The sequence below is a fragment of the Lichenostomus cassidix genome, chromosome 1Aa, assembly GCF_008360975.1.
Source record: "Lichenostomus cassidix isolate B80296 chromosome 1Aa, HeHo_3.0, whole genome shotgun sequence".
Taxonomy (NCBI): domain Eukaryota; kingdom Metazoa; phylum Chordata; class Aves; order Passeriformes; family Meliphagidae; genus Lichenostomus; species Lichenostomus cassidix.
In genome coordinates, this window is record NC_139480.1 from 23,137,054 (window position 1) to 23,160,596 (window position 23,543).

At 47.3% G+C, this 23,543-nt stretch overlaps 2 protein-coding genes and 1 long non-coding RNA gene across 11 annotated transcripts in view; 2 read left to right on the forward strand and 1 right to left on the reverse strand.

Annotated features, from left to right (window-relative positions):
- Positions 1-2,783: 2,783 nt before the first annotated feature.
- ANKRD7 (ankyrin repeat domain 7) lies at positions 2,784-14,564 on the forward strand. The gene is made up of 14 exons (XM_085080082.1): positions 2,784-3,121; positions 3,247-3,798; positions 4,333-4,447; positions 4,692-4,865; positions 4,954-5,060; positions 5,790-5,880; positions 6,813-6,988; positions 7,172-7,265; positions 7,691-7,843; positions 8,778-9,059; positions 9,766-9,947; positions 10,659-10,906; positions 12,609-12,654; positions 13,708-14,564. Exons 1-13 carry the CDS (start codon positions 2,784-2,786, stop codon positions 12,617-12,619), a joined length of 2,523 nt encoding a protein of 840 aa, XP_084936208.1. The 3' UTR covers positions 12,620-12,654; positions 13,708-14,564.
- Positions 14,565-18,076: 3,512 nt separating this feature from the next.
- LOC146443316 (uncharacterized) lies at positions 18,077-20,446 on the reverse strand. Its single transcript, XR_014846814.1, has 2 exons — positions 20,046-20,446; positions 18,077-18,715 (listed from the first exon to the last, which is right to left on the reverse strand). It is a non-coding gene; the product is annotated as an uncharacterized LOC146443316 (long non-coding RNA).
- A 77-nt stretch (positions 20,447-20,523) lies between these two features.
- ANKRD26 (ankyrin repeat domain 26) overlaps positions 20,524-23,543 on the forward strand; it is a 52,226-nt gene continuing 49,206 nt past the window's right edge. For 8 of the 9 annotated variants that reach the window (XM_085042483.1, XM_085042504.1, XM_085042544.1 and 5 more), the window contains exon 1: positions 20,525-20,911. In XM_085042483.1, coding sequence (XP_084898609.1) covers positions 20,709-20,911 — 203 coding nt within the window. In that variant the 5' untranslated portion in view covers positions 20,525-20,708. Of the gene's footprint in view, positions 20,912-23,543 lie in introns of all 9 variants that reach the window. The other variant, XM_085042534.1, reaches the window with a different exon arrangement.

Consider the following 23,543-nt stretch of genomic DNA (forward strand, 5'->3'; position numbering starts at 1 on the left):
GGGCCTAGTCCTCACTAACAACAAGGGCTTGTTGAGAATGCGAAAAATCAAGGGCAGCTTTGGCTGCAGTGACCATGAAATGGTAGACTCTGGGTTTCTGAGGGTACAGAGGACAGTGGAAGCAGGCTCACAGCCCTGAACTTCAGGAGAGAAGTGTGCCATGAGATAAGACCCTAGAGACTGAGGCCCCTGAGAAAGCTGGTTAATATTCAAGAACCACTTCCACTAAGCTCAAAGGAGTTCCATTCCAAAAAGCAGGAAGTCAGGCAAAAATGCCAGGAAGCCTGCATGGATGGCTTGAACAGGTTGCTCCTCATTCAAACACAAAATGAAGCTTACAGAGGGTGGACACAAGGCCAGGTAACCAGAAATATTGTCTGAACATCCAGGGGTGAAGTTAGGAAAGCTAAAGTCCAAATGGAACTGAATCAGGCCAGGAACACTGAAGACAAAAGGAAGGACTTCTTTGAGCATGAGACTTCATGGACTCTGTCCTTCCTAGCAAGGCCAGTGTTACGAATGCAGTCAGGAGCTTAGATAAATCTCTGCTTTTTACCTAGGCCCTGGGCAGCAGGCAGTAGCTCTTACTGGGGTGGCCATCACCCCAAGGCCCGGTGTCATTTGCAAGTGCTTTATTAATCACCAATTAGGTGTAATATGACGTAAATTGTAATTTATTAGACACAAAAAATAACGGACATAAGACTTGGGACAAAATTACGTGCTACACAGGAATATAATAAAATAAAATAAAATAAATAAATTTCTACCAGAGAGAATTCAGTGTGTGAAAAGGTACCTGTTATTACAGCTAGCAAGAAATAATATAACTTAGGAACCAATGTATCTTACCAACACCAATTTGGTGGTGAAGTTTACCTCGGAATCCTTTAACTCAATTCCCAGGAAAGTAGCCAGCAGGGCCTGGGTCCAGACTCCAGGAAGAAGCATTTGCACATTTCCACAGTGTACGTAGATTTCTGCCTCTGTGATGATTTGTGTATCTTTTATAGCGTAAAAGTGTGTCTTTCAGTCACGTACTTATTCTTTTCATCTCTTTCCACATCCGCTTTCCATACCAAGGTGTGGATTCTGGGTTGGAGGCTCCAGACTCTCGGGCACCAAGAGATAACCCCTTTCTGGGCTTCTGGTCCAGCCTGAGTCATCTTATGCACCAGCCATGTGGTAGATGGAGATGGGGAGGACATCCTGCCAGAGCTAGCTTTCAGGAATCAGGGCACCTGACTCTATGAAACCCTGTTACACAAAAGGACTTGGAGTAAAGCACCATCATCATTCTGTGGTTCCGTGCAGGGGGTGAGCAGCAGCCACCAACACAGCAAATCCATACTTGCCATGCAGCATGCACTGCAGCATGCACAAAAGTGTGCAGAGTCTCGGGGCTCCTCAGCAAGAAGCAGCAGCCACTGCCCTTTTGCAGTGCTCCAGGACTGCCCTGTGCCACCACTGCCACCAGCATTTAGGCAAACATGAGTTCAGTGCTTGCAATATGGAGCATGAAACACGCTCTATCATTTGAGAGCAAGCGTCCAAAGAGCAAATCCACCTGTTCATGACAGTTGGTCCTCCAGAGTCACTGCTTTGCAGGGACTGCAGCTGTGCAGTAGTAGTGTTCCAGTACAGCACTGCTTTGAGCGTTTAAGGAAAGCAAAGACTTCAGGCTGAAGAGCTCTGCAGGGGCTACATTAAGAAGCTCTGTTAAGGGCCACTGGAGTCACGTGTGGAGTCCCAGAAGATGTTCATGTAGTCTCCGCAAGGTCTTTCACTGGCTTTAGAAATGCTGTTGACTGATAAGCAAATGGGGACAAAATGTGTTTCTTCCTTTGTGCCCAGCTCTACCCTTTTTATGAGTCCTTGGAAACTTTAAAGTCTCGTTCAGTATTGCAGACTCTCATGTCATGTAAAATGTTCTTGCAGTGCCTTAATTCTCCCTGGCTGCTATAAAAGTAACATAAAGAATCTTGCGTCTTTTCTCCCCAGCCACTGCTGAACTTGAAACTCAATGTGCTGGATCTTAAAAAAACCTTCATGTGGACTAGGATCCCCTTTGAATGAAATGCTGTGAAATATTTCTAGATATTTTCTTTTTTTATAGTGCATCTATGGTTTCCTTTCTGCCCAGTTCAAATCTGAAAACTTGTTTATTGCAAGTTTTATTTAACATTTACTCTTAAATAAAAACCTGTACTAATGACTTTAGCACATTATTTAAGGTGGTTTCATTTGCACCTTTATTTGAACAGACGTATCTCTCTAAGAATATTAATATTTTCATCTCAACAACCAGATGCCCAAGAAATATCTCTCCTCCAAGTGACTTGAAGCACAGTCATGTCAAAATCACGGGCTCGAGCTGAGCTATTGCTAATAGTCAGTTCCCAGATTCTTGCTGCATTTTAGAGCAATCCTCCTTGAGATCTGGGCAGAAGGCAAAGGCAGCGGGTGAGCTTCTGGTAGCCATGAAACACAGGCAAATCCTACAGGTTTTTGAGCATGTGTGGAACTGACCCACCCATAGCCCTCAAAGGAAAAAAAATGTATTAGGAAATTCCTCCAGCCTGCTTTCAGGACTTTGTAGCATCTCTCCACCAGAAATTACGTGCAGAACCTCTGGGCCTTCACTTTCTGTTGTGATTGGGACAAACAAGGACGTGTTTTAAAGTGTGTTTGTAGCGCTCTGCATCCTACCGGTTGGCTGGTGGAGCAGCAGAACTGAACGTCACTGTGAGCAGCTGGCACAGCAGCAGGCGCCAGCAGCTACGATGGTGCCGGGGGGCAAGGGGTCTGGTCTTCAAGAGGGACAAGACAGACAAGCTGGGGAATTGTCCTGGAACTCCGGCACGGCAGCCTTATTGCGATCATCTCTCGAGAGCTCCAGCCGTGCCCGCCCGCTCGAGCTGGGATCTGACCCCAGCCTGATCTTCACTTCGGGGCCGTGTGCCCAGAGGCAGCCTGGCCATGCACTGAGGGAAAAGCCCGGAGCGGGTGAGGCGAGAGCTGCTCGAGCGCCTGCCGCAGCCTCCGGCCCGGCCGGAGCAGGCCAGACCGTGCCCTGGGCCATCCTGAGGCGGGCTAGTGCCCAGTGCCGCCCGGCGGCCTCGCAAGCTCCGGGCCGCCTGCTTGCCGGGCGCACGCCGAGGGCGGCTCCGCCATCACCCGCCCGGCGCCGCTCGTGCCCGCGCCGCGGCCTCTGTGATGCCCCAGCTAAAGCTCTGCCGCTGCCAGGCGCTTTGTGGGCTCGGTGTGTTGGTGCCCGCAGCCGGCGCTCAGAGCTGCCGAACCCACTCTGGGAGAAGCAGCTCGTCCCGCGCTGGGAGCACTGCGAGTCCCTGCCGCCGCCTCGGAGGCTCCTGGCCGCAGCCACTGCGCGGGCCGACCTTGTCAGCCTTGTGGCTGGTGCCTATTCCGTCTGATTCCCTGTCCCTTGTCCTCGCTCTTTTACCCATCCTCGTCCTTTCCCGCATCCCCATCCACACCCGGAGCCCACCAGCCCGCCGGGTGTTTCCCGCTGCTGCCCCCCCCCACCGCCAGCAGGGCCATGTCTTGGCACACCCTGCAGAGGAGGGTCGGGCGGCTCTTCAGCAGACAGCGGCAGCCGTGGCCGTCCAGCAGCGCGTCTGGGCAGCCCTGTGCCGCCGCTGCCAGTGCCTCCGAGCCCAGTGAGAAGGTCCGGGGCAGGCTGCACCGCGCTGCTGCCCGCGGCGACCTGGCCTGGCTGAGGCGGTGGCGCTGGTATTGGAAGCTGGTCGGCATCGGCGGGCGAGACGAGCAGAGGCGGTCAGTTCTGTGGGCCACTGATGGGACACCTTGGCTGCTTCTGGCAGGGGCTGTCGCGGGAGCTTCTGAGCCAAGCTCCACTAGTCCTCGGCAGCCCTCTCTTAAGGAAAAGACACAACAAGAGCATTAGCACGCCGCAGCCAACCTCCCTAGCAGCTTTGGATGCCATGGGGAAGTACTCGCCCTTAAGGCCCTGTGTGGGATCACGTTCAGGCTTAATGGCTTGGGAGGCGAGATTTGTCCTGTCAGCTGGGAGAATGAACTGTAGAGCTTTTCGTGGCTTGTAGCTGCCGGGTCGGCTCGAGTGCTGTTGGAAGTGTGCGCTGCCGCCTGCCACTTCGCCATGGTCTCTCTGCAGGGTTGTTTCGCTGCTGCTGAGGTCTCATCCCTTCCCTTCTGCAGCGTGCCTAATCAGCGCAGGATTGCAGCAGCGGCAGCACATGGGGGAAACAGAGTCCGGGCAGGGTCCCCAGGGCTGCGTAAAGACACAAATTTGTTTCATCCTTTGTGTTGAGATCTGTGTTTAATTTTTAGGACGCCTCTGCATCTTGCTTCTGCGAATGGCCATGCAGATGTTGTTAGGTATCTAGCACGGAAGAACTGCCAGCTGAACCTTGCTGATGATTTCAAGAGAACTCCTCTTATGGAGGTATGTGGACTGTGTTCTGATCTTGTTAGCAGGGCTTATTGACGGTGCATTTCAGGAGAGGTGTCTGGCAGGATTCCTTGCACAGAAGGGCCGTAGACACATGCATGTTATTATCAGCATGGCTTAGGCCTCTGTTAGCTAACCTTTGAAGATGTCTTATCCCAGCATCCAGGAGATGAGCGAGTTGTGGCAGAGTTAGAAAAAAACATTGAAAGTCTTCCCCCTTTTTGTGTGTTGTTCCCAGGCAGTACAGTGCCAGCAAGAAGAATGTGTGGCTATTCTGCTAGAACATGGTGCCGACCCAAATCTGGCAGATGCTGACGGCAACACTGCCCTTCACCTGGCTGTCCTGTCTGCTAATACTGCTGTAGCAGGGCTGCTACTTGAGCATAATGCCAGTAGTGATGCTCAGAACCAGGTAACCTTGGCATGTGGGTAAAGTTGCTCTTTCAAACAGGTGCAGAACTCGGCTCTGTTTATGTAACGGAGATTCTCTGTCCTTTCAGGAAGGATATACCCCCTTAGATCTTGCCCTCTCCAAACAGCATGAGGAGATGCTGGAGTGTCTTCTGAAAGAAGCAGCTGACGAGCATGCTACAGAGCAATGTGAAAGGTGAGGAGTTTGTTAAAACAGTACACAGGCATCTTCAGATAGTGAGTGAGTGTGACTGAGGAGAGGCAGGGGAGTGAGCTTAGAAAAAGAAGGAGGAGCCACATGGAAGGAGTTCCCTGTATGACGGGCAAAACGGGTCTGCTCTTGGCTGCCCTCATACCTTCGGTACTCTTGTACTTTGCCCCACTGAGGACTGCCAGAAACCATTCTCTGTGGTGTCCTCTCCCCACACGGACCCAGACCCGCTAAAAACTTGCCATTAGCTTGGCAGCATGATTGCTCTGCAGAAGAGGGGGTTTATGCAAAGGCATATTTGGTGCGTTTAGTGGTATGAATGGGAGCATTGGGAGAAAGGGAAGCTACTTGCCCAAGGAGGCATGACAGGTTCCAGCCACGCATACAGAGAAAAATTGTCTTGCTATGTAGATGGTCAGGCAGCTGAAGAGCTTGCCCCAGGAGTTCATGCAGCTGCATCCATAGGGATTTTGAAGAGTAGTGGAAGGAGCCCTGAACAGCATGATTAGCAGCCTCGTAGTTGAGGCTGCACTGTGGTTTGATGGGCCTGGAGACCTCCAGAGGTCCCTTCTAAGCTGAATTCTCCAAGGCTTCCATGTACTTGGCTTTCCTTTCACGATGCTTGTCGGAAAGGGAATGAGTTGATTTGGGAGCAAGCAGGGAAAAGACTATGCAGAATTGGACATATTTCCTATCACATTTTGGATGCTTTAGGACTTGTCTTGCAGTTACAACAAGCCTTGAGTCTGATGTGGAGGAAGACAATCTGGGCTTGCAGGAGGAGTTGGAGAGTGTTGAAGCTGAGGTATGGAAAGCCTGCCCCTACAGGAATAAATGGGGAGGTGCCTGATGCTTTCCTGTCCATTTTGAGAAAGGACAGAAGAGTATCCCGGGAGCCAGAAGGAGAGAGACCTAAGGAAGTGGTGGTTACATCAGGTTTTGATCTGCCTCTGTCCCTCCTGCCTCTGCCCCCCCACCATGCTGAGGTAGACCTGTGTCTCCTCAGGGTTTCACCACTTCCAGGTCGGGGGATTCCTCACTCTGCCCTACATTCAAGGCCTTCCTGGTTTAAGAACACTCCCCAAGCACACTGGCTCAATTCCCAACTCCAGAGCAGGTCTGCTGACGCAGTTCACCTGGGAGCCTTTGCTGAAACAGTGGGATGTAACTGCTGCCATCTTTCCTGGCCCCACCACACTGAGGCAGAGCTGCCTCTCCTCAGGCATCCACAGCTTCCTGCTCAGGGGGAGCTGGGCACCTCTCTCGGTGCTGCACTTGAGCTCTCTTGCACATCAGAAAACTCCCCATGCTGCCCTGGCGCCATGCTGTGCTCCAGAACAGGTCACTCAGGAGCAGTTTTCCTCTGACATTTCCAAGATACCTTCCTTCCTTAGGCATAAAAGCTTTTCAGTTTATGCTTTCATGCAGTAGCAAGCAAGTGAATACAAAGAGCATTATCACAGGTCCCCAGAAGGGTTGAACAGGTAGTGTTCCATCCTTAGAACCATGCTCTAGGAAGTCTGTGGAGGATGGGAGAGGCCACTGTAGAAGGTGAGGAAGTAACACAGCTTGTTTTCATTTGCTGGTAGAAGCAAAGCTTTGAAAGTACTTGAAATTTTTACAGTTTGGGCAGAAGGTATGCACAGATATATGCAGCACGTGAATCCTTGAGCAGCAGCTGAGTGCTCTGTATAAAAGCTCACCGGATGACTGTGGATTCTTACTGTGATTTTACAGTTGCAGGAGGTGCAAAAAAAGTATCTTCAGTCTGAGCATATTCTTCATGACCAAATGACTGCCTTGGATAATAAGGACAGAGAAGAAACAGCTGCCATCCAGAAAGTGCAGGATCAGCTCTTGGCATATTTGGAGACGAACACTGTTGTGAAACGAATGGAAGAAGAGGTGCATCGGTAAGAGAACAAGAGTGGGGCAAGGTGTCTGTTGCTTGCAGAGACTTGGTGGACACCACAGGAGAGATACTCTGATTTTGAATGACACTTTTGCTTTCGATTCTCTGACTTCATGCTCTTCATCTGGGATTGGTGCTTGTTTTAGTGGATTTTCTGTCTATAAGACCTGTATTTCTTTTTAAGCCTTGAAATTGAAAACACCAGATTGGAAGCCACTGTCCAGCAACAAAGCAATAGGATTGAAGCCCTAGTGAGAGACCTGCAAGCATCTGCCTCAGTAAGTTGGTCAGAAATTTCCTTTTGGGTGACTTCTGAGCCTAGTTACCTGTTTCTGTGGGGACATCTTAAGGTGAGGTTTTCCTGGAGAGCCAGTGGGAGCTCGGTTCCTGCATTATCCGGGAAAGAGGCTGCTTAGAAGGCAGCTGAGGATCTGGCTTTCATAGCAACAGGCTTTTGACGTGCCTTTTTAGTCTAGAATAGAAACAGTGAAGTTTTCCATACCTCCCCCTGGCAGCATGGGGCTGCTTTTTTGGAAAAGGAGGAGAAAGAGTTCATCTGTTTCCCGGCTACCTGCTGGTGGCCAGTAGCATTTCTTAGTTTGAATTCACTCTGAAGACCGGTGTATATATGCAATTGAAGAAGTGAAAGCACACCTCATATGCTGAGTGACAACTTCGTGTTCATGGATCCCCATTTCTCTAGGACTCAGTGCCACAGCTGCAGCAGAAGCTTGCCAGAGCAGGTGAAGTAAAATCTACATCTAAAGCTTCACTGGAAGTTACTAGGAGCCACGAGGGTGACCTGGAGAAAGCCAGCCTGTACCTGCAAGAAGAATTGGCTCGGGTTCGAGCAGAGGTATGGAAAACCTGTGCCTATAGGAATCAAACTATATATGTGTGTGCCTAACTCTTTCTGTGCATGGTGAAAAAAAATCACAGTATTCCAAGAGGCAGTAGGAGAGAGACTTGAGGAAGTTACCGATGCTCCCTTGCTGCAATTCATGAATGCAGCCTTCTGTGCTTCTTCTCCTCTTCCATATTGCAGAGGGTTGTTGGTTGCAGCTTTGTCACAGCTTGCTCTGAGGCCTTGTGTGGAAGAGAGGGGAGGAACACCACTATGGCTGCAAGAGGAAGATCAGCCCCTGAGCCCTGTCTCAGGCATGAGCTGAACAGGATGCAGTTCAGACTTTGCTTTTTTAAACAGCATCGTCGCTGCCCGGGCACAATGAGGGGAGGTGACACAGGAAAAGATCTCTAACTCATTGCTCACAGGTTGCTTTTTCAGCCCATCTTTGTGACTAGCACAGGTCTTTCTCGTGAGAACATTTTGCTGTGTTTTATAAACAAAGATAAAGTTTGGATGTTTTTGCAAACAGGGTCTCAAGATTTGGGCAGTTCAGGCCTGGCCAATTAGGCCTAGGGGGAGGTTTTTGACTGACCAATCAGGGTGACCTGTGAAAAGTCTATATATATGGAAATCAAAATAATAAAGTCTCTCTTTTCTTGCCTGAGAACCTGGGTTTCTACTTCTCTGCTAGTGGCTCAACAGTGACACATCTTCTTACGGGGAGCCAGACATACTCTTCACTGAAGTGCCTTATAATTTTTTTTTGAAGTCTAAACTTTTCTACTTCTTTCAGGCAATCTCTCAAGTGTTTTCTCTGCTTGTTTCCAGTAGATGATAAATACAGCCTCCATGGCCAACCGCTTTAGCAATTTTAACAAAATTCTCTGTGTTTCAATCCCTCTGGGTTTCACTTTGTATTTGGGATTTTTCTTTTCATGTACAGGTTGTTGAACTTTCCCAGCAGCTGACCATGGAGTCTAAAAGAAGCATGCAGCTAGAAGCACAAAATCGAGATCTGCAAGAAGAGCTGTCCACCCTGAGTGGGAACTGTGAAGAACTGGAGAAGAGCAAATGCCAGCTGAAAGAAGAGGTGGAAAAACTCCAGCATCGACTGGAGACTAACATGGTGGATCGCAAACAAATGGAACAGTATAAAAGGGAGGTGGAAGAACGAGCAGACAAGGATATAAGAAAAAAACTGTTAGAAGTCAATCTGTTTTTGCAAGTAAGTGACTTTCTGACGTGTGTCTGTAGGCACTGCGTAGACTTTGTGGGAATCACTTTTTGGTGTTTTGCTGTGGGTGCCCAATTCTGTGTGTTAGCACTGTATTTGTGTCTATGTTGAAGAGCAGTGGGAGAAGGGAATATGGTTGGGCAGGAGTGCTCTCACAGTGTCTAATGTGCAGGGAGGTCCCTGAATCAAAAGCTTGCCCAGGGTAGGTTTCCATTTTGCAGTGCCTGGGGGCTGTCTGTGTCCGCTGCTCTGGTTCTTGCTGTTCGTGCTTGAAGGGATTTTGTACCTTCCGGCTGTCATGGCCAGACCTACAGGTCCAGCTCTGTCCTTGTACGAGGCAGAGTGCTCAGAAAAGAAGTGACTGAAGTTGCAGGTGTGGAGATGGGGGAGAGATGAGGCATCCTGCTGATGTCTTTGAGGAATCCTGTTCTCTATGCCCTGTCTTGTAGAGATAGTGTAGGATTAGTAGCTTTCATCAGTAGCTTTGAATAGTAGTACTAATTTGGGCTTCTTCCTGAGTGAAAAGTATTATTTACCCTGGTGGTAGCTCCAGGGTTCTGCCTTGACTGCCAATGGTAGTGAGGAGGCACAGCCACCTCTCTGAGCCAAGCTGGGCCCTTGAAACTGGGTCCATGCAATTGACAGGTGGGCAGAGGTCTCTTCCCTTCTGGTGGTTGAAGGTCACTGTCTCCTTCAGGCACAGGCAGCCTCCCAGGACAGACTAGAACAAATCAGAAGCAGTCATCATGCTTCACTGACAAACCAGCTAAAAGAGAGAATCAGAGATTTCGAATGTGCACAGGCAGAAATGGAAAAGTACAAGGAGCTATATCTGGAGGAAGTGACAACTAGACGATGCCTATCAAAGAAACTGGAAAGGTAAATCCATGCTTTATTTTGACTAATTATCGAGGACTCCTTTTTCCTCTTGCATTTTCCTTCTTAATGCTGGCCAGGTGCAGAAGAGGAATTATGTGCCAACGCCTGTGACAGCATGTTTGTGGGGAAAATACCTTAAGACCCTTGCCCTTCAGCAGGCCTTCATTTCTCTTCAGTGTTCCAGCAGGAACACCACTGATCATGGCATTAACAGCATACTTTTCAAGTTGATGTTAAGTGGCAGCTTTTTTTGTTGCTCTATAATCTCATCCTGCGTATGACACAAAAGATGAATTTCATGTCTGCTACTCCTTGAGTATGAATGTTCTCCCCTCAGAGAACAGAATTGGATTTTGTGAAGGACAAATAGAAATGATCTTTTTTGGCTTCTGTTTAAGCAGTGGCTCTGAGCTTCCTTGGGAAGGGGAGGTTAGCTCTGAGTAGTTACAGAGGTGATGTACCTTCCAGAAGAAGCTATGTAAATACACAGCTTTCACAGAGTGCTTTATGCCCTCATGCTGAGCACTCCTAAGCGTTGGTAACACTTGCTGCTCCTTGCACCTAGTGTGACTTCTTAGCTCAGGTCAAATGATGTGCTAATTTTGGATGCTCTTAATCTCAGAAGTCCAGTAGTAGCCAAGGAGCTGGAGGGTAGCTCTGGGGAAGTGTTACTACCAAAGATAACTGTTTGTATGCTTCCAAATGTTTCAGAGCCAATGAGAGACTTGCAAAAGCCAATGCTAAACTCCTCCTGGAGCGCCATAAAAGCAAATCTTCAATCACGAGCAGCATTGTCAGCGGAGGTCTGGCTGCAACTCCAGTTCTGTATTCTTCTGCACTGGGACATCTTGGCAACAATTCAGGACTGGACAGAAGTCTTAGTGAAGGAGGAAGCTTCCTAAGCCAATGTGAGAATGTATTATCATCAAAAAAAGAGGCTTGCATCTTCTGTGGCCAAGGTAAGCATTTTGAAATATTGTTCTCAACTACTGCTGAAAAGTAGCCGTGTTAAAGGTTATCCTTTTCAGCCTGAAGTTAGAATCCATTTATTGCTGCATGCCATATTGTCTAATAGGCCAAAGCAACTGCTGATCCTCAGAACAGTGCAGGGCTATACATTGTAAGGCTGAAGACTTTGGGTCATCAGAGTTGTAAAAAATTTCAAGAGTCTTAAAACCTGGTCATCCCTCTCCAACTCATAAATAGGAAGTACTGTTCATGATCTGTGTACCAGAAGATTTTGGGTCCTCGAGGGTGGCTGTTACATTTACAGACTGTCAAGCTTCAGTTCTAAGAGCTGTGCCAAAGGCTCCTGGAAATGAATTTGGGTGTCTTGAAATAGAAATAATAGTGAACTCTGCTAGCTGCAACTAGTGTGAATTGGTGGATTTGTGAAGCCAATTTCCCTACATAATGTGAGAAAGGGAATGTTGATTCCCTGCATTCTCAATTTCTGTTCCTTTTCTGGTTTAATTTTCCAGCTACCCTCCTGTATTTTAGTGATCTTTCTATTGTGAGCTTTTTCCCTTGCCTCATGTACATGTAGGTCATGTTCTTGTGTCTCACTGAAGACTTTTGAACTTAAGCTTGGTGTTACTGGAAATGTTTTGTCCATTTCTGCTGTTAGCTTTCGATTCAAACTTACTGATGTATTCACATTTGCCTAAAGCTGGAAACCCTTTGAAGTGGCTTGTTTCTCTGAGTGAGAGAGTGACTGCTGCCAAGTACTTCTGTGCTTTATGTACTTGTGAAGTTATGGCTTCTGTGGTAGTTCAGCTTCTCTAAGTGTCACCATATGGGTGGATTTCATCTGTTCTAAGGCAGCTTGGTTAAACTAGAGGAGTCAGCTCTTTACCCCCCTTGCCTGTTCTGACAGTCAGAAAGCTCTGGGTAGCAACAGCAGTTGTGTGTGGAGTAGCAGTACTGCTCTGAAGTTGAGTTCCTAGACTCTGAGCATCACCTCATGGAGTCTTAGAGGATCCAACTTACTCTGTGCTCAAGAAGCTCCACAGGTAAACATTAAGTCAGCATCACTTCCTGAAACTGAATTACTGAGATGGTGACTGCTGCAAGTGACCCAGTAGGTTACTGCCTGAAGAGCTAAGCAGTGAGAGGTACCTGCTCAGAAGGTTTGGGCTAGTCAGTGCAATGCCTTCTCCAGAGGGCTGGGGGGCAGGAGAGCCGTGGAGACACTCCCAGAGTCCTCAAAGGTGTATTTTCATTCAAAGGCCTTTTCATTCCCTTTTCAGGGAAATCCATGTGTTGGCTTTATTTCCACCTAGTTCTCTTTCCTCGGGCAGGGATGAGAATCACAAAAGGGTTACTGGAAGAAATAAGAGGCAAACCAGACCTTTTTCTTCTCTTGATTCATCCACACATGTTGCAGAGGGTCCTGTGGACCTTCTGGTCATTGTAAAGGCTTCATAAACCAGGGAAAGTGCTTTCTTCCAATACCTCAACTACTCTGGCTTTATTAGGATTAGTCCTGCTTTAGTCCAAGGCCTTCAGCATCTTCTTGGCCATCACAGGCCATCATTCCATTTGGAATGATATTTTTGGGTTTATCACATTGTCTGTGGGGTGTAAGAGTGTCTTAGGAGTTTTAACAATTCCATTTGGGTCATATTATATCTTAACTGTATATTTGATGTATAATTCTAGGTATGACATGAACTGAATGAAAAAATCACTAAGGAACTTAAAGAAGGTAATGTGTCATTACATTAGGAGTGTTTTTAATGGGAAAGGTGACTGTTTCTAAGTCTTGACAGCTTTCAAGCCAATTTTTTCAACTTCCTCTGCTAAGCACGGAGAATTTTTTCTGCTACCTTTCCAGTTTAGACTTAAATGTCAAAAATTCCTGCTTCCCAAAATATTGCATAGAATGTCATGCTCTTGGCTAGAAAAGACAAGCAAGAAGAAAATTCACCCACTGCCCCATAAAGAAGTATTTGGCTTAAGCTGAAGTTGTCCTTCACTAGAGTTAATCTCCAGGAAAAACATCCAAGAAGCCCCCACATTTTTATAGATCTTCATAGACTTCAGCTGTCCCTTCTTCCCTGTACAGGGATTGCATTCAGTGCTACACAGTTCTCTGCTGTTATATCTTGATTTTTCTTGCTATGATTTATGGCTTGTCTTTGTAGCATAGGTGTTCCAGTCTTGTTTTGAATAAGCAAGAAGAACATGATCAGAGACAAAATACAGCCTTTCTTTAGGAAGAGATAATTCAGTAGTGTTTAGGCAAACATGAGTTCAGTGCTTGCAATATGGAGCATGAAACACACTCTGTCATTTGAGAGCAAGCGTCCAAAGAGCAAATCCACCTGTTCATGACAGTTGGTCCTCCAGAGTCACTGCTTTGCAGGGACTGCAGCTGTGCAGTAGTAGTGTTCCAGTACAGCACTGCTTTGAGCGTTTAAGGAAAGCAAAGACTTCAGGCTGAAGAGCTCTGCAGGAGCTACATTAAGAAGCTCTGTTAAGGGCCACTGGAGTCACTTGTGGAGTCCCAGAAGATGTTCATGTAGTCTCCGCAAGGTCTTTCACTGGCTTTAGAAATGCTGTTGACTGATAAGCAAATGGGGACAAAATGTGTTTCTTCCTTTGTGCCCAGCTCTACCCTTTTTATGTGTCCTTGGAAACTCTGAAGTCTCATTCAGGATTGCAGACTCTCATGCCATGTAAAATGTTCTTACAGTGCCTTGTTTCTCCCTGTCTGCTGTAAAAGTAACATAAAGAATCTTGTGTCTTTTCTCCCCAGCCACTGCTGAACTTGAAACTCAGTGTGCTGGATCTTCAAGAAACCTTCGTGTGGACCAGGATCCTTTTTGCAGAGCCATAGAGGAGTACCGTGACGTTTTAACCAAAAATTACCTCATTTGAATGAAACGCCATGGAAAGGCTCTGGAAAGTTTTTTGGTTTTATAGAACATTTATATTTTCCCTTCTCCCTGGTTGAGATGTGAAAACTTTTTCATTGTAGTCTGAATATAAACTCTTAAGTCTATTAAATGTATGTCATGCAGAAAGCACTTATCTGTTAGGGTTTTTTTCTGCATAGCTGGCTTCTTTTGCACTCACAGTAAGAACCACATCCGTTTTTTTCTGATCAGCAGATTGACTGATCTGGATTCTTGAGCTTGGCGAAACTGTCAGAAATGTTTCCTATTACAGTAGCTGCATGATGTTGCTCCTCTCATGTTCTGTGTTTTAACAGACGTGTTCCCTTTGTTCCGTTTAATCCTTCCACTCAATGTATTTGGAATGTTTCCAGTATTATTTTCATGCTTAGAGCCATTTCTGACACCTGGAAGTTGAGGAGAAACACCATTCCCGGCTATTGCCGGGAAGTAGACAGCTATACAAGTCCACCTAACCAGTCCTCATTGCTTCCAATGCATGAAGGCAGGCATTACAACTTTGATAGCTCACTCTCCACACATACACCAAAGAACAGGTTGCAAAAAGTGCATTAAAATCATGTTTCACCTCCTCTCCAGGGGATCCCCTTGGGCTGTAAATCCCAAATGCCCTTTGGAAGCTAACAAATTTAATTAAACAGTACATTGCAGAAGTTCTTCACATAATTGAGAACGAGAGCTCTGCTAAGGAGCAACAGTACTGTAAACTCTAAGTAAAGGCAAATGACATAAGAAGCAGCAGTAAACTCTGGGATGCTGTGTAAGCCGATGAAGTCTGGCTTCTTAGCAGTTTGATCAAAGACTATGCAATATAAGCAAATCTCTTGCATTTGTATTTTGATTAACACTGATTTCTTTTTGTCTGATGCTGGTTTGCTTTTAAACATCAAGTATGCAGAATTATTTCCGAAAGTCTCAGTCTTTCAAGAAATTGAAACTAGCTTGAACTCAAAAAAAAAAAGCTAATAATCAGTATGTGAGGGTCACAGAAGAACCATTTATCAGCTGAAGCTTTCAGGGCAGTTTTCTGGGAACAGTCCTGGTTCTCTCCTTCAGTGTCCATTGAAAACCATGTCTAAGCCTATTCCAAACACAAATTTATCAATATCTGAAACACAGCTAGCACAAACTGAAAGCACAACAAAACATTTAATCAAACAAAATGAATAATGTAACATCATTTAACTTTCTGCCTACTCTCTTATTTGTATAGTTGTTGACTGCTGGAAGGATGAAGGCTCCCATACCTCTCCATCACAATGTTTCTCACATGTTCTCTGTACTCAAGCACACCTCTGGACAGGGCTATGATATGTGCACTGTAGACTCAGAATAATTGATGTTTTAAGCTCCCTGTATGGATGCACCAAACCCAACCATAGGTCTGACCCCCACAAAGCATTTTAGCTCAGATAATTTCACTACTGTTACTGGAATCAGTGATAGACTTTCCATTGAAGAAGAATGTACAGCCTTCACGCAGTTGGAATCTGAACATTCAGCACTTTCCAGAATGAGTAAGACTGGAAACAAAAATTTAGTTTTGCCATCATTGCTGCCATTGTTTGGCATTGTTCTGCCTTAATTTAGCAGGGGGTATTCCAAATAGCAGGGGGTATTTAGCAGGGGTATTCCAAATATCATCTACCTGAGTAGGCAGCCCAAGACTGCTCTCAGGACCCAACATTTTGTGGCTATCCCAGAGCAGGTGGCCCAGGGACTGTACTCTGGGGACTCAACAGCACTGCTCAATGATAGCAAAAACATCTCTGTATTATCATCACTGCGTTCAGAACAAATCCAAAACAGCGCAATATGAGCCACTGTGAAGAAAACTCTACCGCAGCCCAAATCAGCACAATAACACACTGATGTTTTGGCTGTTGCTGAGCAGTGCTTACCAGTAGTCAGGGAATTTTCGATGTCTCATGCTTTGCCTGTGGGGAGCTGCACAAAAAGCTGGGAGGAGACATAGCTGGGACAGCTTATGCAAACTGGACAAAGGGATATTCCACACCATAGAAAGTAGGTCAAGTTAGACAGGACCTTTTTTTTTTTTTTTATTTGAGTCAGTTGTTAAACTGCTCTTATCTGGACCCACAAGTCAGGGGTTTTGTTACTTGTTTCTAATTCTCCTCCCCATCCCACTGTGTGGTGTGTGTGCAGGGGGTAGGGATAACACAGCTGTGTGGTACCTCAGTTCATGTCTGGGGTTAAGCCACAGCATTGCAGTCATATTGTCAGCAGACATTTCTCGCTTTCTTATGATTTATAATTTCCAAGTAGTTTAATAAAAAGAAGGAAGAAAGAGGTTTTATTCTGCATTTTTCTCAACTAAAATGTAACCAAACCGAACAAATCAAATTGCAACCTACTTGACTCCACAATAACACAGAGCTCATTTCCATGATAACTGTATATTGGTAGCCCAAAAAGTGTGAGCCAGTGAATTTGTGTGGTTCTTAATATGCTAGTAAGACTCTTCTGAGCCACAGTATCACAGAAGATTTTGAGTTGGAAGGGACCCACAAGGATGGATCATAAAGTCCAACTCTTAAGTGAACAGCCTATACAGGGATTGAACCCATAACCTTGGTGTTATTAGCACCATGCTCTGACCAGCTGAGCCAATCTCATACAGTAACTCTTTTACTGTATTAAAAAAAAAAAGTAACATTTTTTGTTCATCACTTAGAGGAAGCCAAAAGAAATCCCTTCTACATTCTGAATGGAAAGCTAGCTGTTAATCCTACTGTGTACATGGGATATTGTAGTAGTACGGCAGCCCGAGGCTGCCGATCCCGAGTCCCAAAGCGTGGAGCTCCATCCCGTAGAAGCGGATGCCTCCAGCGATAACATCTCCTGGGACTCGGAGGAGGCCGGGCTGTAGGCCGTACTCTCCCTCCCTCCAAAAGTTTGTGTTAAAAGTTTGCTGTCCCCTCCCCTACTCCTCCCCTGTTGCCGCCTACCCCCAGAATGTTCTGTTGCCACCCCGCGCTCATTGGTTCGTTGTACTCCCTGCCCCAGTTATGCCTGATTTGCCCCCGATGACGTCTTCCCTAACCCGGTTGGTCCCGCCCCTGCAACTCCGCCCCGGGAAACCCCGTGGCTTGCCTTAAAAGGTCGTGTCCGAGCGTGCTCGAGGCTGCTCAGCACAGCACCTTCGGTTGCTGGGGAACCCCTTCGTGCGCAGCACCGGGACTCTCCCCCTGAGCCGCCCTGAGGACTAGAGCGACACGCCTCCCCTGCTTCTCCTTCCAATAAACCTGCGTCTTGCTCGTCCTCAACCCGCCTGGACTGCTTTTATTCCGAGGGGCTCTCGGTCCAATTCGCCTCACTGCGCGGCTGGCACTGGCCTTCACACCAGGGTCCCTCCACCCAATCGGGCGACCCTGAAGCGGGTTTCACTGCCGCCTGGCAGCAGCTTGGAGAACCGGGACCGCCTGCCCGGGGAGCCAGCGAGGTCCTCCTCGACCGCGCCGGAGCCCCGAAAGCCCACAGGGGTCAAGGCGTCCGAAGCGGACCGTTTATACCTTATTAGGATATGGTGTGTCAGACTGGACTGGGAGCAAATAAAACTGCCACCGCTTGACTCAGCATAGCCAGTGACTGCAGAAGGCTCCAGGAGCCGCACACCAGAAGCAGCCCCACAGTTGCAGTCCTCTGCTTAGAACAAAAGCTGCTGAAGTCACTGTCTGCAGGAGGTGTGTTAACTACCCCATCCTCTTCAAAGCCTCAGAGTTGGCACTGCCAAAACATGCAATCCTCCCAGACAGCTTTTCTAAGTTGTACCAGTCCTATAAATACAGCAATTGCAAAGCAGGTGTACTAAACCAAATACTCAGCAGCATATTATTATCAGACCAAGTCTTCACTGACACTTCTCCTTCCTGCTAGACAAAATACACCAGGTGGTCTAATAAGGGAATTAGCCATATTGGCAAAGGGGAATTTTAAGACTGCCATTTGATACCTCAGCTGTACAAAGACTGTGAGCTAAATTATCCAGCTACAGTGAATCATGTTGAAGGGAAGCTGCACCTTTAGCAGACTAACCCAAATACCAGTGCTTATGCAACACTTAAGTCACACTTAAGCACTATTTGGCCATCTACCTGTGGTACACAAGTCTTGTGACTAAACAAGAACTCAGGAACAGGAATGAAATTTTTCATGCAGACAGGAAAAGAAACAGCTGTTACTGGATGATACTGAGAAACTACAGATAAGCATAGAGAACACTGAACAGAAAAAGCAACAGAATAGAAAACACCAAAATTAAAAAATAAAAACCCCAAACCTAAATCCAGAAAGGAACTATAAAAATAAAAATAGAAATTAATCAAAACAAAAAACAGGTTGGTATCTTCAACAGCACCCTGAGCCAACACAATTAATGAAATAGTATAAACAAGGATCAACACAAACAGCTGATAGTTAGTTTAATGAGAGTCTAGCTATTTATTTTGCATCTTTTTTGGCTAATAATGAATTAACAGTTCCTGTTGTACCCATATGACTCTATGACCCCATCAGCATCCCGTTATCTTTAAAAGCATGAAACCAAATTTTAGCCCATTCAGCTATCAAAGTCACCACCAGCTAAAGCTGACTCTGTACTCACAGGGTATTTTATTGATACCATTCTGAAATATTTGACATGGAATTAGGAACTCCTGGTCTTATCTAGGGAGTAACCTGTAAAAACAAAACTATTTGTGGCTGAGCACGTGTCCACTTGAAAAAGAAACTGAGATTAAATACTTCCTCCTGAAGAGCATAGAGATGACTCGTGTTTACTCCTTGTTGTCATCTTGTAAATAAAAACTTGCCTTTCTTCTAAGATGACTGGAAGAAAACAAATATATTCAGTTAAAAAAATGCATTTTGCTCTCCATTTATCCATTAAATGGCCAGACTGACTATAGAGACACTCTTAAAAATGGTTACTCATAAGTAATTTCCTAATACTCAAAACAATTTAGGTTTTGCAACCTGAACCTACTTAGTTGTGGATTCAGCAAAAGAGTATTTTTCTATCTTTTTAAATTTTTTTTCCATCTTTTTAAAATTTAAAACAAAAAAAAAATTTGGCTCTTCTTTCTAGAGATCAGGTCTGAAAGAACACTGCAAATACACTGAGAATCAACTAATGAAAGTGACTTGTACATCAGTCACCTTGGTACAAGAGAATACTGCTAGAAGCAAACACATTTGATAAAGTTGTGAAGATCCATTCTGGAAAGGAAAATAAAGATTTTAATAGATGTACCATTCTTAGTGATGAAGGAGAACAAAATATTTCAAAGGGCTGAATCACCTCCCTAAAAAGTGGCACTATATTCCTGCCCCACTGCAATAAATAATATTCGCTGCTAATCATAGAAAAATACGTTCCTCTGTTTGGACTAGGTTTTGTTTGTCATCTGTTTTTCAGAAATTCATATGCAAAAAGTAGTTTCTAAAGACAGGAAAAAGTGTTCTGGCAAGGTGTTCCATTAGCCAAATATCCTAAGCATCATCCCCAAATTATATGGTATCTGAACTACCCAGTGGCATCATAGCAGCAGTACAATATTGAGAATGATTCCAAATTTACCGACACCAAATATTTTGCTTTCTCTACTACGTTTTCATACAGTCCGTCCGTATACATGTTTGTATTCTTCCGTGTCGGTGCCAAATATAGCCACATTTACCATAAAGTAACTTTCTGAGTGTGTCACGGATGTTAGGGAAACTGCCAGTCTGACAGTCACCAACCTGGCAGTCAGTCACACATGCAGGGCCAAAGGCTGTCACTGCTGGGAGCGCGGCCCTCGCAGCGAGCCGAGCGGCGCCTGCCTTGACACACCTCCCGCAGCCCACTGCCTCAGGCACACCAGCTTCCCTACCGGCTCCAGCCCAGGCTTCCCACAGCACAGGCTCACATAGCTCTTTCCATAAAGCCATTTATTCCTGAGCAGTAACACAGAAACAGCCCGAGCTGGTGCCTCCCAGGAGGGCACCTACATAAAGACCCCCTGCGCTTCCACAGCCCCGCTCTGCCGCCCCAGTCTGCGGCTCCTGTCCCGCTCTCCTTGTCCAACCACCTCGCTGCCGTCACCGGTCTTCACCTCCTCTGCTATCCAAAAAGTCGGCAGTTCCAGGCTCCTGCTGTGTCTTAGAGTCTATTCACCTGACTAGCGTCATCCACAGTCGCGCCCTCTGACATCCCGAAGGTCGGCAGTTCACGGCAGTTCAGCCTCTGCTCTCGAGCTCCCACCCACAGCTCGAGCTGCACCTCAATCGGCAGCTAGCAATCCCAGCTACTTGGACCAGATGTATTCCTCGGCATCTGCTCAGGCACGTAACTAGATGATGTCTGAAGCCTCGCTCCATCCCCTTTCATCCTGTATTAATCCCTGCTGTCTGTTGCTTCGTCACCCATTCACCCAAGCCTGCTAGCAACACCCACGCAGCACTAAACGCCTCAGGACGTCAATTCCAGCGGAGGCCTATTCTGTCCGCAACTGCCCGCCTCTCGCGGCCGCGCCTGCGCAGGCCCCCCGCCGCTGCCCGCCCGCGCCTGCGCCTGCGCGGGGTTCTGGGTGCGCGGGGCGATACGTTGGGGCTGCCGGGGCGGCGGGAGCTGTCAGCGCCCCAGGGCAGCGGGAGCTGTCAGCGCCCCAGGGTACCCCTCGCCCTCAAGGTTCGCTCCGCTTTGCAGCAGCCGCACCGAGTCGAGGTCGCTGCCGGGTGCTCCCTTCCCCTGTTCCCGCGTGAGGCACGATAAAGCCCGCCGGGTGCTTCCCGCCGTCGCTCTCTTCAGACGGGACTGTGCCGGCGTCCCTGCTGCGGGATGAAGAGGATCTTTGGGTTCGGGAGGAAGAGGAAGGAGCAGCCGCCGTCCGGCAGCGCCTCCCTTCACTGCCCCGCCGGTGCCTATGAGCTTCGGCAGAAGGACCTGGGCAAGCTACACCGCGCGGCCGCCAGCGGCGACCTGGGCCAGGTGCGGCAGGGACTGAAGAAATACGGCATCGACGGGCGGGACAAGGCGGAGCGGTAAGGGCGGGAGCCGCGGGGCGATCTCGGGAGCCCCAGGTGCAGCTAGCTGAGCAGCCCCCAGGAGCTGCCCGGCGCAGGAGCGGAGCGGCAGTGGCGCTGTGGGCAGCAGGAGGGCGAGTGGGCGCTGCAGCCGAGCGCAGCCCTGGGCTGGCTGAGGGAATCAGGCTTGTGCTACCTAAACCCCCTTGAATTCGGCCAACTGTCGCCTTACCAGTTTTCACCCGGCCTCCTCAGTGCCCTCATTCCCGGAGTCTTGTGTCCTTGCCCAGGGGCACAGAGTGGAAGCGAGCTCTTAGCCTGGCCTAGGGGAGTTGCAGGAAGAGCCTCATAGCCATTCTCCAGCCAGGCTTTGAATCAGAGTGCAATTGCACCTATCTGTGTGCACCTCTGAGGGCTCAGCGTGCAGGTTCGGTAGTTGAGCCCGAAGGATGCACTTCCTCAGCTGGGAGCAACTTAAAGAAAGGTAGACACTGGAGTCAGGAAGGATTTATAACGCAAAATGAACATGTTGTTTGTTGATGCTGCATGCACAGTTGCCTTTTGTGACTCTGATGTGGCAGCCTAAGCTACAGTATGGTTTTAGGTGGCAGTTAATTTTTTTGCTCTGAGGCTTTGGTACAGCTCAATCAGTACCTTGGACTGGAAGATCTGGTCAGTGACTTGCAGGAAAAGCTGTTGCTTCTGACAGGTGCTGTTGTGTGGCTTTTTGAGTCAAGCACAACAAGCGCTTTTCAGTTCTACCTTAAGGAGAAGCCCTGGGCTGCAGCATAGTTCCTAGAGATCTGTCATAAGCATAAGGGAATCACCTTTTCTGAAAACACTCAGAGTCAAATCCTTTGTGATATTCTGAAGAGATGCTGATTTTAGCAGAGTAGCTCAGCTACAGTCTAGCTCAGTAGTCCAGAAGGCTGGACCTCTGGCAGCAATAAAACTCAGCTAGTTTCATTGCCCTAAAACTATCTAGATTTGTAGGAGAAGCAAGGAAGAGTCCAGGATGCATCACTTAGGATTATGTGCCTGAGTGTTGGCAATTAGTATTTGATTATGCAGCTGGAGATGGGGGATGCAGCTTAAGGTGAATTGACTGCATTTTGTGCCTGCTCCATTTACTTAAGTCAAGGTGTCCAATGGCATTTATAGAAATAGTCACCAGATCTTAGCAGGCCCTGGTATATAATTTGTCTAATTATTGTATTTTAATGTGTTGTATAGAAGTCTTTGTTTCCTCTAGTAAGGTTTCCTTCTGCGTGTCAAGCTATTATCAGCATTTTAACTGGGGAAATAAAGTAGCACACTGTGATAAACAAAACCCAAACCAGATTTTACTAAAGACAAGGCAGTGTAAGTTCTCTAGATCACTGCAGTGATTTTGGCATGGCAATACTCAGTGCTGGAAAGCTTACCTGACAGGGATCCCGTGGACAGAACCTGCCTGGTTGCTGCAGCTGGTGTATATTATACCAGCCATGAGGGTTATAGGCTCACCTGTGCCCTCTTAGTGCATGTGGGTGTGATGAGTGGATTGAATGATCATCAGATGCAATTGTGTTCCAGAGCTTCATCACATCCTCCAGGGACTTAAAGACGTCATCAGAAACAGAAGTGAAGAACAGGAAACCTGTGAATTAAAGGCTGAAATGTGTACATTGTTCACATGAATATCTCAGTTCTGCTTCTTGTGATTTCCAAAAGCAAAACAGTACACCAGGGATGTGGCAAGTCTCACACCTACAGGCTCCTTCCATAAAGTGGGTCCTGTAGCCCATAGTACCTCCAAAAATGCGTATGGAACAGCATTAGTCAGGAGAGGAAAGGCTTTTCAGAAATGGTCCAGGGAAGCCTTCAGCTGTGCTGAAAAAGGTAGACAAAACCTGGCATGAAGTTGAAAGCACTCACAGGTATAATACTGGCTAGTCATGAATCCTGGGTCAAAGCTAATCATTAGGAGAGACTTACCCAGTCAGCTGCTTGTCAAAGTGAACTCCAGAGCTTTACATTCCTTAGCTTGTAGCTGCTAGCTAAGTGCCTTTGAAAGTGTGTGCCCTCAACTTGCTGTTCCCCTGAGGCCTCCTGGTTGGGTTGTTTTGCAGCTGCTCAGACATCAGCAGGTCTCTTCTACCACATGGGTGATCAGTGTAGGACTGCAGCAGCAGAAGGAGCAGAGTCTGAGCAGAGTTCCTAGGGCTGGTGGCAGAACAGCTTTGGTGTTATTGGAGGTCTCTTGGGGGGATAGGCAACTGTGAACACTCTAATGTTCTCCGTCTGCCTGTTCCCTGAAGTGGATCTTGTGTGGAGCTCAGCAGGCCTTGCTCCAAGCGGAGCCAACTCCCTTCCACTTGGCAAACTGAGAGGATTGGCTGAGGATGGCAGTGATGAGCCTGTAGTTAGTGACTTCAGGTTTGTCATGTTTCCCAGTGCTTGTTAATAGCAGCTTTTAGATGGTCATTGACTCCTTCATAACCAGTCCTTCTTAGCTTTCAGATAATCTCAGTCAGTCATTTCTTCAGAAGCAGGAGGTCTTCCTTGATGCTTCAGTCTCTTTCCTGTCTGTAGCAAGGCATCATGAGTTCTTTGAAGTCTTGGGTGGTTTTTTTGTCCTTATCCTCAAGTCTGTGGAAGTGGCCCCATC